Genomic DNA, 13,240 nt, shown 5'->3' on the forward strand with positions numbered 1-13,240 from the left:
AAATATAAATTTTTATTATATGTTTAATGTATTGCTTAATTTATTTTAATAATATAAATAAATAAATTAAAACAATTTATTTTAATGACCATAAAATATAACATTTTGTGTATCTTTTCATTGTTTTTTAAAAAATTTTATATTATTAAAAATAAATTAAAAAATCATATTATCCATATAATAAAAATAATATGTTATATTTTGAATTTTAAAAAATGAATATAAATTACTAAAACTGTTAAAATTCTCACATTAAATAATTAATGAAAATGGTTTAATTTTTTTATCATAACAATATACAAATGATCATAAAACCAAATAAGTAAAATATTTCATTTAATAGATATTAAAAATAAGCTATATATATAAGGATAAACTAGATTTTGACCCGCGCTTTCAAAGCGCGGGTTTATTTTTGTTTTTTATTCAATTGACAAATATTTAGTAAATGTCACATTTTCATATATTTGTGTTTTATTTTATAAAAGACTTAAAAATTTTATCTTTATTTATCGTATTTCATTTTAAATGATTATTTATGTTAAAAAAATTAAACTTTATTTTTTTAATGAATTAAGTTGGTATAACTCTGATAAATTAATTTTATTATGGGGTTAATATTTTAATTAAAAAATTATATACTTTTAATAAAGATTTATACTTTTCAATAAAAAAATTCAATTATTTTTATGAATGCTTAAATTATATTAAGAAAATAAAAAAATAATAATTAAGAATAGTTGAAAAAAAATTATTTGAACTTGGACTCAATGGTCCAAAGGAAAAAAAAGGTGAGATTTGAATCTGATTTTTTAATAGGCCCAAATGGCCCAAGAGAGATTTGATTTGGGCTGGATCCAAAAATAATGACCCAATATAGATTTGTTATTAATATTACTTAATTGCCCTTAATAAAACATGCAATGTTAATGAAGGAAACATGCCCCTAAGGTAATTATGACAATAGGATCCTGCTTTAATAGTATAGATTAATGCAAAAAGAATATAAGGATAAAACATTCTTGGTCTATTTTCCAAAATTTCCCAAAAATAATATAAATAGAAAAACTCTTATTGTCTCTGTAGTCTTCGCCGTGTAAATCCAAATGACCCCTCTCCTCTGTCTCCTATCTCTTCACGTTTCTGACGTCTTCAATTTGTTTATACTTTTTTTTTTTTGCTCACGGCTTGATTTGTGCCGTCAACATTTCACCTCGGCGACTTCTCAATCCAAATCCTCCGAGCTTATCCTCCTCGAGTCTCGGAGTTTCTAACCAATCGCAATCTTTGTTCATCTTCTTGTTGAACTTTCCGGGCACAATCTGGAGATTTTGTTTGAAACTGCGGAGAGCTCTTCTCAGGCGAAAACGAGCTAAAAAAAAAAGATGACATTGACGATCCCATCCGCACCTGGGAGCTCAGGGTACTTGGATATGTACCCTGAGAGAAGGATGTCGTATTTTGGTAATTCTTACATCCTCGGTTTGACTGTCACTGCCGGCATAGGTGGTCTCCTCTTCGGCTACGACACAGGTCTCTCTCTCTCTTACACTCACGAATTAAAATGTTCTTAGGCCTTAGATTTGAATTCTTCACCGACCCATTTGTGAAAGTTTCGTAATTTGAATTGAAAAACTTGTCTCATTGAAACTTGGTTCTGTCTGATTTAAGAATTGCTCTTTTTGTACAGGTGTAATCTCTGGTGCCCTTTTGTACATTAAGGATGATTTCGATGTTGTTAAGCAGAGCAGTTTCTTACAGGTATTGCTTTATTGCTTCCAAGCTGTGGTAACTTTCTTTAAGAATGATTTTTTGTTTGTTTAGGAAACTATTGTAAGTATGGCTTTAGTTGGTGCTATGCTCGGTGCTGCAGCAGGAGGCTGGATCAATGACTACTACGGACGTAAAAAGGCCACCATGTTTGCTGATGTTGTTTTCGCAGCTGGAGCAATCGTCATGGCTGCTGCTCCTGATCCGTATGTTTTGATCGCGGGTCGTTTCTTGGTTGGTTTAGGAGTTGGTGTTGCTTCTGTGACTGCTCCCGTTTATATAGCGGAAGCGTCTCCCTCTGAAGTGAGAGGTGGACTTGTTAGCACCAATGTGTTGATGATCACCGGTGGACAGTTTCTTTCATACCTCATTAACTCTGCTTTCACACAGGTTAGTAGTTAACATAGACAGTTTCTTTCGTTTCTTGGTAGGTGTTGTGAACTGATGAGATTATTATTTGTTGGCAGGTTCCAGGAACATGGAGATGGATGCTTGGAGTTTCAGGTGTTCCCGCTGTTGTTCAGTTTGTACTAATGATGTTCATGCCAGAGTCTCCTCGTTGGCTGTTCATGAAGAACCGTAAAGAGGAAGCGATACAAGTGCTGACGAGAATGTATGATATCTCTCGGTTAGCGGACGAGATTGATCACCTTTCCGCGGCTGAAGAGGAAGAGAAGCAAAGGAAACACACTGTTAGCTACTTGGAAGTCTTTAGATCCAAGGAGATGAGACTCGCCTTCTTCGCTGGAGCAGGACTTCAGGTAACTTATTGGAGAGTCCTCCTTCTGTTTTGAACCAAACCGAACCATTAGGAGTTCAGTTCAATTCGGCATGTTTATAAAAAAAAAAACTTCGGTTTTTCGGTTTGGTTCGGTATTCGGTTAGTTAGTTTTTTCAAAAAGAAAAATTTGTTAACAAAATTTCAAACCGAATTAACCAAAATTTCGAACCAAATTATCAAAATTTCCCAAACTTAACCGACTTTAACCAAAATTTTAACCGAAATATAATTGAAATAAAAAATTTCGGTTAGTTTCGGTAACTTTTTTAAAACCCAAACTGCCCGAATACCGAGAACCGAATCAAACAAACTTTTTTCCGGTTCAGTTCAACAAGATTTTGGTCGAACCGAACTACTCAAACTACCTGAACCCGCATGCCTACTTTGACTCATAAAATACTCAAAACATTGGTTAGAAACTAGTAAAAACACCGATATATTACTTATATGTCTGTCTAGTTCTGCAGTCTTGTAATTAGACTCAAGATTTGATGCAAGATAAAACTGTATTTGCAGGCATTTCAGCAATTCACTGGGATCAATACTGTCATGTACTATAGCCCTACGATTGTTCAAATGGCTGGCTTTCATTCAAACCAGCTCGCTCTCTTACTCTCTCTCATCGTTGCTGCCATGAACGCTGCTGGAACAGTGGTGGGGATATACTTTATCGACCACTGTGGACGGAAGAAGCTTGCTCTCTCGAGTCTATGCGGTGTCATTATCTCTCTCATAATCCTCTCAGTCTCCTTCTTCAAACAGTCTGACGCATCATCATCTGATGGAGGGCTCTACGGTTGGCTCGCTGTGCTTGGCTTAGCTCTCTACATTGCTTTCTTTGCACCGGGAATGGGACCGGTTCCGTGGACGGTTAACTCGGAGATATATCCGCAACAGTACCGAGGCATATGCGGAGGGATGTCTGCAACGGTTAACTGGATCAGTAATTTGATTGTGGCGCAAACTTTCTTGTCGGTAGCTGAAGCTGCTGGTACTGGAGTGACGTTCTTGATTTTGGCGGGGATCGCGGTTCTAGCGGCTGTGTTTGTGATTGTGTTTGTGCCTGAGACTCAGGGCCTAACGTTTTCTGAAGTTGAGCAGATTTGGAAAGAGAGGGCGTGGGGAAAGAACAGTGATTGGGGGAGTAGCAGCGAGAGCAATGACATGGATGGGTTGCTTGAGCAGGGATCTCAGTCATAAGGATCTTGAGTGGCTCATGCTCATACGTTGTATTGTATCACAGAGTAAACCAAGATTGGTTCCGGTTCCGGTTCAGGTCAGTGATATCACAGGAGTAAACCAAGATGTGTTAAGAACTGTGTTTATTGATAATAAATAACGTTTAGGGTCCACTTTGGATTCCAGTCTTGTCTGCAAATCTCAATACGATGCAACATGTGTCTATGATCAAAGAATAGGCTCTTGACAAGAGCATTGAATAGATGAATGGTTGATTCACAAACATAAGACTTGTCATAGGAACTGTGTTAGTACCTATCTTCTTTTTTTTCTGTTAAATAAACAGATATTGTCTTTTAGGCACAGCATTAATTGATTAGAGGATAGTAAAGGGTGATGAAGCAGAAACATTTATTGTATTTGGACATGGCAATAACACAAGAGACATTAAAGGGCCACCAAGATGTATGATTGGATATTTGTATAGTGTATCCTTTTGTGTTGTGTTGTCTTATGTGTCACCATACATTACAATGTAGGTTTGTGTTTTTGGTAAATCATTTTTTATGTTTTTGGTACTTATCTGAAATAGAATATCCTCTTTTAGATGATTGGATATTTGTATAGTGTATCCTTTTGTGTTGTGTTGTCTTATGTGTCACCATACAATGTAGGTTTGTGTTTTGGTAAATAATTTTTTATGTTTTTGGTACTTATCTGAAATAGGATATCCTCTTTTAGATATGGTTATCTAGCATTCTAGCCTGCAATGGGTTCCGTTCCCTGATCCTTTTGCTGTCAAAGTTTCTCGATAAAAGTGGGATAGTAATCATTTCTTTCGTCGCATTGGCTGTGAATATATGTTCTCATAAATAAGTTTGAGGTTTGGTCTAAAGTTTTCCGATTACAGCAAATATTTATAAGTTTTTGATGTTATATTAAGTCATTATTTCGTTTTTCTGCAACTAGTATAATTATAACCTATGATATTTTATAAAAATCTATGATATTTATATAAAAACAAAATGATATAAGATATAACATTTTATTTTAAAAATCATAACCTATTATATTTATTTAAAAATCTTTAAGAAGACTATATAGTTATAATTCTAGCATCAATCTCGTGATGCATAAAAGTAAACTTTAAAAGAATAAAAGAATTGTATGCATGTGGTAAATGGACAAATGATAGTGATGGAAGTGAGGGACCAAGGAGAACATGAATGTCGTGAAGACCAGTGTGAAATGTGGTGCTGATTCGTTGAGCCAAATAAGTATAAAAGGCAACACGTGAGTTGTTGGGTCTCTTCTTTGTCATTTATTTTTTTAATAGGCCCTTCTTAAGCCTTTTAAGCCCTTTAATTTCTCATCGTAAACTGTCCACGTGGCACGTTCCCTGCCTTTTGTTTTCTTCTCTCGTTCACATGTGTAATCCCTTACCATTCCACATGCGTTTGTTCATTGTTTTGTTGTTTCCATCGACCCAATTATTGAATAACAACTTCTATAAACTAAATAATAATTCACTTGTGTTCTCTTTTACATTAATTTGGTGGTTTGTTAATACAAATAAGCTTACTTGATGGTTATCAGATCTATATATCATATATGTGTATGTTTATGAAAGTTACTGTTAGTAATTGTTATGAATTATGTGCACAAGTTTTGTATAAACAAACGTTATATTAAACTAAAGAAAAATGAGATCATTTCAAAACGAATGTCTAGAAATTAGTATTGCTTAATTTTTCTTTTAATTGTTGATTAAGTCGACTTGTCTAATGTATATAGTCAACCATTTGAAAACAAAAGTCTAAGACGGTCCAAAACAATTGTGTATTACCAGCACATTAGTGATAAATGATAATGCATGGTTTCGGAAGACAATTGTGTAAGTATAACAATATAGGTGTGATATATTAATCTCAAGTATTTTACACTTGTTATTATTTGAAATTACAATTTAAACGAATAAACGTTTTCTATCAACTCAAAATTTCAAACCAACATCATTTATTTAGTGTGCAATAGTCGCATTTATGTTAACATTGTCCGCAGCCCCATAACTACCACAATCATTTGAAGCCTTTCGTTCTATATGGACAATAATACATGAAACCAACCGATGTCTCTTTCTTTTATATTGACTATGTATACCCATTTCCCTTGAAGGAACATAATGGTATGATGCATAAATACCATGCCACCATGATTCATCATGACATGAATGTCGTCTTATATAAGCATGACACGTTTTGTCTCCATTTGACGCCGACGCACCATATATCAAAGTCATGTTAATTTGTTAATGAAGCCAATTAGCTCATCAAAAGCTGGACCACGATCGTTTTATTTCATATTTTATTTTCCCATTAGAAATTTCGAGAAGCAATCTTGTTTTGGCTTCTACACTTTTTCTTCTTTATGATTGTTTATTCTGTTTTTAGCTGTTCACAGCAAGGAGTTTTCGGGAAAATCTTTTGAGATTGGTTAACCAATCAATACCTAGTATGATGTAGTCGATTTATGGATTTTATATTCATATAATTCAAACTTAACTATATTCTACAATTTAAATAATTAGATAGGTGGCTATATAAAATATATTACAACAACAAAAAATAATTTATCTTACTTATATACATGATAGATTTTGTCTCGATTTGGTAAGCGACCGTAATAGTAATCCCATTGATTTGCCATCTCATTAACATTTGTCGATTATTAAAGAAGATAAATCACACTTTTAATTTGCTTGCCAATATCTACAAAATAAGATAAAAACAAAATGTTATGGTGGAATCTAAAGTTACTTGTCGTATTAAAAATTGTTTTTAAGTCGTAAGGTAATGTAGTAAAACTGATGTGGCGCATCTCGAGGCCAGTGACTTCTGGCAGGCCGAAAGTGATTTGTTTATAATTAGATTTGCAATAATTAAATTATCTAACAGCTTCGTCTCCACAGATCTCTAATAAATTAGTTTTTTTTCTTATTTCTATGTTTTATAGTTGTTGAGTACAAATGTATTTCAGTAATAATTGAAGCAACCTAACAAGTTTGGAGCAACGACTTCTTGTTGCGGCCGCGAGGAGTTAGATATGAATTTGTGACTAACACACGTAGTATAATATATACACAAGCATCCCTTTGAAGTTTGATTCTACATGCATAGACTATAGACTTTTTAACACTCAAAAATCTTCCTTCCACACTCTCATTTTTCTTTTAGCATATGGACCCATAACCTACGTATATATTTCCTTTTTCCTTGATTAAACCTGAACTGTGACATGAAGACAACTCTATCTAATACAAAGATCATACTCAATAAATTGAAACTTCACATACATACATTTATATACTCAAAAATGTTGCAAAAACTAATGTAAATCTTAATAATAGTTAGGTCAACTCTTCTATCAGTCTATCACTATTTTTGCTGGTTTATATGGAAACGTTATGTGATATGAAAGTTAGGAGAACCTGCAGCGTCTAAAAACCTAACTAGACGAATTAATATTTTTAGAATTGTAAAAATCAATTTGTCCTCCGGACGAGGTACTCCAAGTAGCAGGACGGGCCTGTGGTGGCAACCACCATCCGGGTTCGATTCCCGCCATGCGGAAACTACCCTGTCTCTTCTGGACACCAAAGCGGTACTGGGTTCGATCCAGCCCAGGTAAAGTCCTCCCGGGTGAAGTGGACCGCTGCCTGACCGGACCCAGGGGAATGACCCGGGAAGCGGGGAACCCCTGGATTATCAAAAAAAAAAAAAAAAAAAAAATCAATTTGTCTGTTTTCAAGTCATACCAATTGAGTTTCTCATGATTTGTGATGGTACGTAGTTTCCACATGCAAGGTAAACCTAACTTATAAACTACAATTTGATTGATGAAGAAGTAACAATGATTCGGTATACAATCACACATAAGATTATATTCAAACAATGTAAAATACATTTTAATTTACCATTTATTCAGATTTTAAAGTAATTTTAGAGACATATAGTTCTATAACTAATTAACTAATGTTATCGATGCCCTTTTTCAAAAAAAAAAAAACTAATGTTATCGACATTAGACCGTAGCAAATAGTAGATGAGACAATTCGTTGATCTAGATTTGAAAATGACATCACATATTTGAAAAGTCTTTTATTATATTTTTACTGCTTGACAAACGGTGGGAATAATTGGCCAAAAGGTGCTCGGAGATGAGACAATTCGTTGATCTAGATTCTACAACGCACATGGTAGGCCCCAGTTTTCCGGCCCAACTTCGGCTTACACGTTCATGGTAATAACAATGATGATGCATCATCATGTAATAATCACACACTAACCACATGATGATTATGAAAGAGACAATAAATAATCGTCTCACGTTGATAGCTTTATAAGCACCCCTTCACCCTCTTTCTATCTTCACTTTCTCTCTTCTCTCTCTCTCCAGCAAAAAAGAAAACAGAGTTTCACAATGTGCGACTCAGATTATCTCTCTCGCTGTTCCTCATACGAGGCAGACGTCGATTCAGACTCCGACGTCTCGAGCACCAGCTCGTACAGCGTATCCGAGGAAGAGATAGACAATGGCTTTGATGGTGAGTCGATGAAGAAGACCAAGAAGCTGGAGAAGAAGAAGAGCAATGTGTTGCTTGAAGGTTACGTTGTAGATGATTTGAAGAGGACCAAGAGTTTAACAGACGATGATCTCGAGGAGCTTAAAGGCTGTGTAGATCTAGGCTTTGGGTTCAACTACGAGGAGATACCTGAGCTTTGTAATACTTTACCAGCTCTCGAGCTTTGTTACTCGATGAGTCAGAAGTTTATGGATCAAGATCTTTCGCCTGAGAAGAAACCGCCGATGATGCTTGAGTCTCACGTTAGTCCTATTGCTAGCTGGAAGATCTCTAGTCCTGGTAAGCCCTATTTTTCAAATGTTTTAGTATATTCTTTTTTGTTGCATTTTCAAGATTTACTGATTATTATGAAAAATCAGGGGACAATCCTGATGATGTCAAAGCAAGGTTGAAGTTTTGGGCACAAGCTGTTGCATGCACTGTGAGATTATGCACTTGAGAAGATGAAGATTTGGATTTGAAGCAATCAAAGCTTTAATGCAGCAGGAGTGATATCTCTTTATATGCTGTTCTGTTTCAGCTTTTAGGAGACTGACCTGCTTGAAACACCCCATTATTTGTTGTATGAGTTGTGTATGCTCAATACATTTAGTGACCAAGGAAAGATTTTGCTAGGAAAATTTGTTGTAATACATTTAAATAAGATCAAATAAAATAAAAATATTCTTTTGTTGAAGATTGGTACCAAGAACATTCTTGTTTACAAGATAATTATTCTCACAAATTAACAAGCATACTTGTATAGAATCAGAATGAAAAGTGGATCTCATTCTCAAACTTGGACATGTTCAATGCTTCTGCTCTCTTGTCCTAACCAAATCGGTCCACATTACATTCATTGTTGTCTCCATAAACATTTCCAGAGAAAAAATATATTGTTGTCTCTTGGCCTTTAATTAAAAAAGTGTACAACTCTCACAAGATTATGTTGCTTCAATTGTACAAGCTCTAAGGTTCCACACATGAGCTTTGCAGGAGTTATTGCAACCTAACTGCCCCCAAAGAGTTTGGCAAGAGTTGCATTCCAAGTTCTAATTACAGATATATGTATAAATTTCTCATAACACATTATAAAGTCTCTCTAACTTTCAAGCTATGTTTGTTTTCTTGTCTTTCTCCAGAGAGGGGGGGAGTGAGATTATATGATAGAAATAAATACTTTGCATTTTTAACTCCAATTCACACCACATTCAGGTTATATTGGGCCTCATGGGCCTTAAATTGAAACGACGGCGTTTACTTGCTCTCCTATAGTTTTTCAAAACTAGCCGGAGCCACCGTGAGAGAGAAGAGAAGAAGGAGAATGAGCGGCGGAGGAAACAACAACGTAGTGAACAACAAGCCGGAAGTATCGACGGAACCGACGTTGCTCCACATGATAACGGCGTTCGTCGAGCTCTCCTCTGTTACAACGCCGGCCTATGTAAACTCTCTCTCTCTCTCTCTCTCTCTTACGTAAAGTTGATTGCTTTGTATGTGTTTTGGTGTTTTGAAGATGACCCTTCTGGAGATTCGAAAGCAGCTGGAGATCCTTACTGTACGTTGTTCGTGGGTCGAATCTCGCATCTTACGACGGAGGAGACTCTTCGTGAGGTAAAGAGTCTGTGTTGTGTTCGTGACGTTAGAGTTGTTTAAGATGATTCTTTACAGGCTATGAGTAGATACGGCAAAGTTAAGAGCTTGCGCTTGGTCAGACACATTGGTAAGTTTGTTCTGCTTACGACGACGACACGAGTTTAGGGTAGTTTAAGATTGTTGTCTTAAGATGTTACATTGTCTTGTTACGTTTTTTATGTAGTGACGGGTGCTTCACGAGGATATGCTTTTGTGGAGTATGAGACTGAGAAGGAGATGCGTCGTGCTTACGAGGTACTACTACGGTGATACTAACTTTTTTATGTTATTTCTGTTTCAACAGTGGAGTTTGGTTGTTGTCCGAAAGTAATGTTCTTTTGTGGTGGTTTTTTTACAGGATGCTCATCATTCATTTATTGATGGCCGAGAGATTATTGTGGATTATAATAGGCAGCAGTTGATGCCTGGATGGATACCAAGAAGATTAGGTGAGTGTCATTTCTCTTACTCTCCCTCTAGGACTAAAGAGTTAGATCTTAGATTAATCCTTTATTCTTGTCTCTTGAAAATAGGAGGTGGACTTGGTGGTAGGAAAGAATCTGGACAACTTCGTTTTGGAGGACGAGATAGACCCTTCCGTGCTCCCTTGTATGGTGTTTGCCTTTGCTCTCCTCTTCCTTTTAGCAAACGTCATAAACACAGGCGTTCTCATCATCATCTAGTCGAGATATTCATTCTTCTGACTGAATCTTATTATTAAGGATCAGTGAGAGAGATCGCCTAGTTTCCCCCAAGAGTCCCATGATCTTGAGGGTTTCATCACCTGACTGTGAAAAGCAGCGGTAGATAGTTTCTAGTAGTATTTGACAATGGAACTTGTTGTTCATTAGGCTAGTTGTTGTATTTGACCATCATGGATTTTGGAACTAATTGTTTTTTCTTCTAAGAAGGAAGTTCTTTTTGTTTGTTTGGGGAATGATTGTGCTGAGAATTCTCATGATACATAGTGTAATTTCACGAGTTTAGTGATCTGAGAGGTTAATAATGCAAAGTAGTTTGAGAGTGTTTCATGTTGCATAGTAAGCTTGGCCCTGAAATCTCAATCACATTTTGAACTATAATAAGTAACAACTCAACGATCAAGTCTAACATAAATATGAACAAGTACGATTAACAATAGTCAGTGTTATGCTATTAAAAGCTGACAGTGCCGACTATTCAAGACAAGGATAAGAATCAGGTCTGCTTTGTTCTCATATTGTAGAACCAATGAATACACTCTTACAATAAAGATCTAACAATCAGAACCCAAACCAGAGATGATATGACTTTAGTGGGGGAGTGGCTAATGCTAACTAAACAAACTACATCGTTTCCGCAATGTCCTCAATAACAATCACGGTGTCAATATATCACAAATAATATTTGAAAATTTATAACATACTAGTGAAATCTACTTAAATTGTGAAAATCACTCAGCTTTTAATCTCCACACAAGTTCAACATCCAAAAATTATTTTCAAATATTTCTCATGTTGGTATTTATTTCAAATATAGCTCTTGTGTATGCTTGATTTTGAATTCCACTGATAGATTAGTAGATAATTGGAAATGAAATAGTATTATATTTCTCTTTTGTCAAATTTTTTGTCTTGGATTTATTTTGTTTAAGGTTTTTTGTCTGTTTCATTTTTTCCACTTATGATTATGTCAAATGTCTTGATTTTAGATAACATAGCGTCCAACTTACCGTTGTTGCTGCTTAGATATCTAAATGTGAACCTTTTAATTTGATTAAGATTTATTAATTTCTTTAGAAATTTACAAAATAATTAAGTTACATATGTATTTTTAATTAGTCATCACAGTCACTAAAAATAATTATGTGTTATATTTTATGCGGCAAACATATATCTTAGCTATCTTGACATTTAACATTTTCTCTTTTTAAACATGGTTATTGCAAATGGATTTGCTATGAAAGACAAGAATTGTGCATGTGAAAAAAAAAACTCGCCCAATAGTTTTGATAAATGAAGGAACTTGATGGTTCACGGAACTCTTTTATTATGGTGGACGGCTTGAAATAGTTAAGGGTTGGAAGATCTTTTGTAAGCAGAAGGAAGAAAGATGAAAGTATTTGTATCAGTATGTCGCTGAGCTCTATGTTCTCATTTTGATTTCACACTATGCTTCTGTTCAAAAAATTTATTTTTATGTGATTTTCTTATTCAACAATCTGACTTTGTTTTGAACAACTAGCGTTTGCCAAATAAAACCTAAAGGTACTAAGATGATCAAATATGTTCTGAATTCACCTGAAGAGATATGACATATAAATTATTAATCAAATTTGAAGCGAAAATATTGATTAAAAATAAAACACTTGAAGCATATATAATCTTATAAGATTAGCCAAAGAAAACAAGTATTGAAATTGAAAATAAGCAACATAAAATAAAATTAAAACCATACATAGTAGTGACTTGATATTCTGGTAAATTTCTTCCATATTCACCAAGTATCATTAAAATATTGTTGGAGGAACAATTAGCAATTACCAACGAAAACTAAGAGGATCAAATCTAATTTGAAATTCGCCGAAAAGAGATTTGACATATAATTTATAAATCAAATTTGATGGAAAAAGATTGATTAAAAAATAAAATACTTTTAGAATATATAATTTTATAAGATTAGCCAAAGAAAACAAGTATTAAAATTGAAAATAAACAACATAACATAAAATTAAAACCATAGATAGTTATGACTTAATATTCCGGTAGATTGCTTCCATATCCTCCAAGTGTCGGTTAAAATATTGTTGGAGGAACAATTAGAAATTGCCAACGAAAAACTAAAGGTACTAAGAGGCAAAATCTAATTTGAATTTCACAAAAAGAGATTTGACATATAATGTATTAATCAAATTTGATGTAAAAAAGATTGATTAAAAATAAAACACTTGACGCATATATAATTTTATAAGATTAGCCAAAGAAAACAAGTATTAAAATTTAAATTAAGCAACATAACATAAAATTTAAACAATAGATAGTAGTAACTTAATATTCCGTTAAATTGCTTCCATATTCACCGAGTATCGTTAAAATATTGTTGGATGAACAATTAGAAATTGCCAACGAAAAACTAAATATACCAAGATGGATCAAATCTAATTTGAAACTTACCCAAAAGTGATTTGACATATAATTTATTAATCAAATTTGATGAAAAAAGATTGATTAAAAAATAAAACACTTGAAGCATATATAATTTATACGATTAACCAA

The 13,240-nt window shown here is 34.2% G+C and overlaps 3 protein-coding genes across 3 annotated transcripts; all 3 read left to right on the forward strand.

Moving 5' to 3' along the window:
* The first annotated feature begins 1,081 nt into the window (after positions 1 to 1,081).
* Positions 1,082 to 4,089, forward strand: LOC106391845 (inositol transporter 1). The gene is made up of 5 exons (XM_013832570.3): positions 1,082 to 1,533; positions 1,691 to 1,761; positions 1,825 to 2,160; positions 2,238 to 2,531; positions 3,068 to 4,089. The coding sequence occupies exons 1-5, from the start codon at positions 1,386 to 1,388 to the stop codon at positions 3,749 to 3,751; spliced, it is 1,533 nt and encodes a 510-aa protein (XP_013688024.1). The 5' UTR covers positions 1,082 to 1,385; the 3' UTR covers positions 3,752 to 4,089.
* Positions 4,090 to 8,072: 3,983 nt separating this feature from the next.
* BNAC04G48880D lies at positions 8,073 to 9,048 on the forward strand. Its single transcript, XM_013835078.3, has 2 exons — positions 8,073 to 8,651; positions 8,732 to 9,048. The coding sequence occupies exons 1-2, from the start codon at positions 8,210 to 8,212 to the stop codon at positions 8,809 to 8,811; spliced, it is 522 nt and encodes a 173-aa protein (XP_013690532.1). The 5' UTR covers positions 8,073 to 8,209; the 3' UTR covers positions 8,812 to 9,048.
* A 277-nt stretch (positions 9,049 to 9,325) lies between these two features.
* LOC106394199 (U11/U12 small nuclear ribonucleoprotein 35 kDa protein) lies at positions 9,326 to 11,234 on the forward strand. The gene is made up of 5 exons (XM_048755257.1): positions 9,326 to 9,795; positions 9,868 to 10,074; positions 10,171 to 10,241; positions 10,345 to 10,435; positions 10,520 to 11,234. Exons 2-5 carry the CDS (start codon positions 10,026 to 10,028, stop codon positions 10,705 to 10,707), a joined length of 399 nt encoding a protein of 132 aa, XP_048611214.1. The 5' UTR covers positions 9,326 to 9,795; positions 9,868 to 10,025; the 3' UTR covers positions 10,708 to 11,234.
* The last annotated feature ends 2,006 nt before the right edge of the window (positions 11,235 to 13,240 follow it).

This window comes from Brassica napus, chromosome C4 (genome assembly GCF_020379485.1).
Source record: "Brassica napus cultivar Da-Ae chromosome C4, Da-Ae, whole genome shotgun sequence".
NCBI lineage: Eukaryota > Viridiplantae > Streptophyta > Magnoliopsida > Brassicales > Brassicaceae > Brassica > Brassica napus.

Bases quoted from the DNA above. Each gene is read 5' to 3' on its own strand.
- LOC106391845 (XM_013832570.3), top strand. From the start codon at position 1,386: ATGACATTGACGATCCCATCCGCACCTGGGAGCTCAGGGTACTTGGAT. The intron at 1,534-1,690 runs GTCTCTCTCTCT...CTTTTTGTACAG, and splicing joins CCTCTTCGGCTACGACACAG to GTGTAATCTCTGGTGCCCTT. The intron at 2,161-2,237 runs GTTAGTAGTTAA...ATTTGTTGGCAG, and splicing joins TTAACTCTGCTTTCACACAG to GTTCCAGGAACATGGAGATG.
- BNAC04G48880D (XM_013835078.3), top strand. From the start codon at position 8,210: ATGTGCGACTCAGATTATCTCTCTCGCTGTTCCTCATACGAGGCAGAC. The intron at 8,652-8,731 runs GTAAGCCCTATT...ATGAAAAATCAG, and splicing joins CTGGAAGATCTCTAGTCCTG to GGGACAATCCTGATGATGTC.
- LOC106394199 (XM_048755257.1), top strand. From the start codon at position 10,026: ATGAGTAGATACGGCAAAGTTAAGAGCTTGCGCTTGGTCAGACACATT. The intron at 10,075-10,170 runs GTAAGTTTGTTC...TTTTTTATGTAG, and splicing joins GCGCTTGGTCAGACACATTG to TGACGGGTGCTTCACGAGGA. The intron at 10,242-10,344 runs GTACTACTACGG...GTTTTTTTACAG, and splicing joins AGATGCGTCGTGCTTACGAG to GATGCTCATCATTCATTTAT.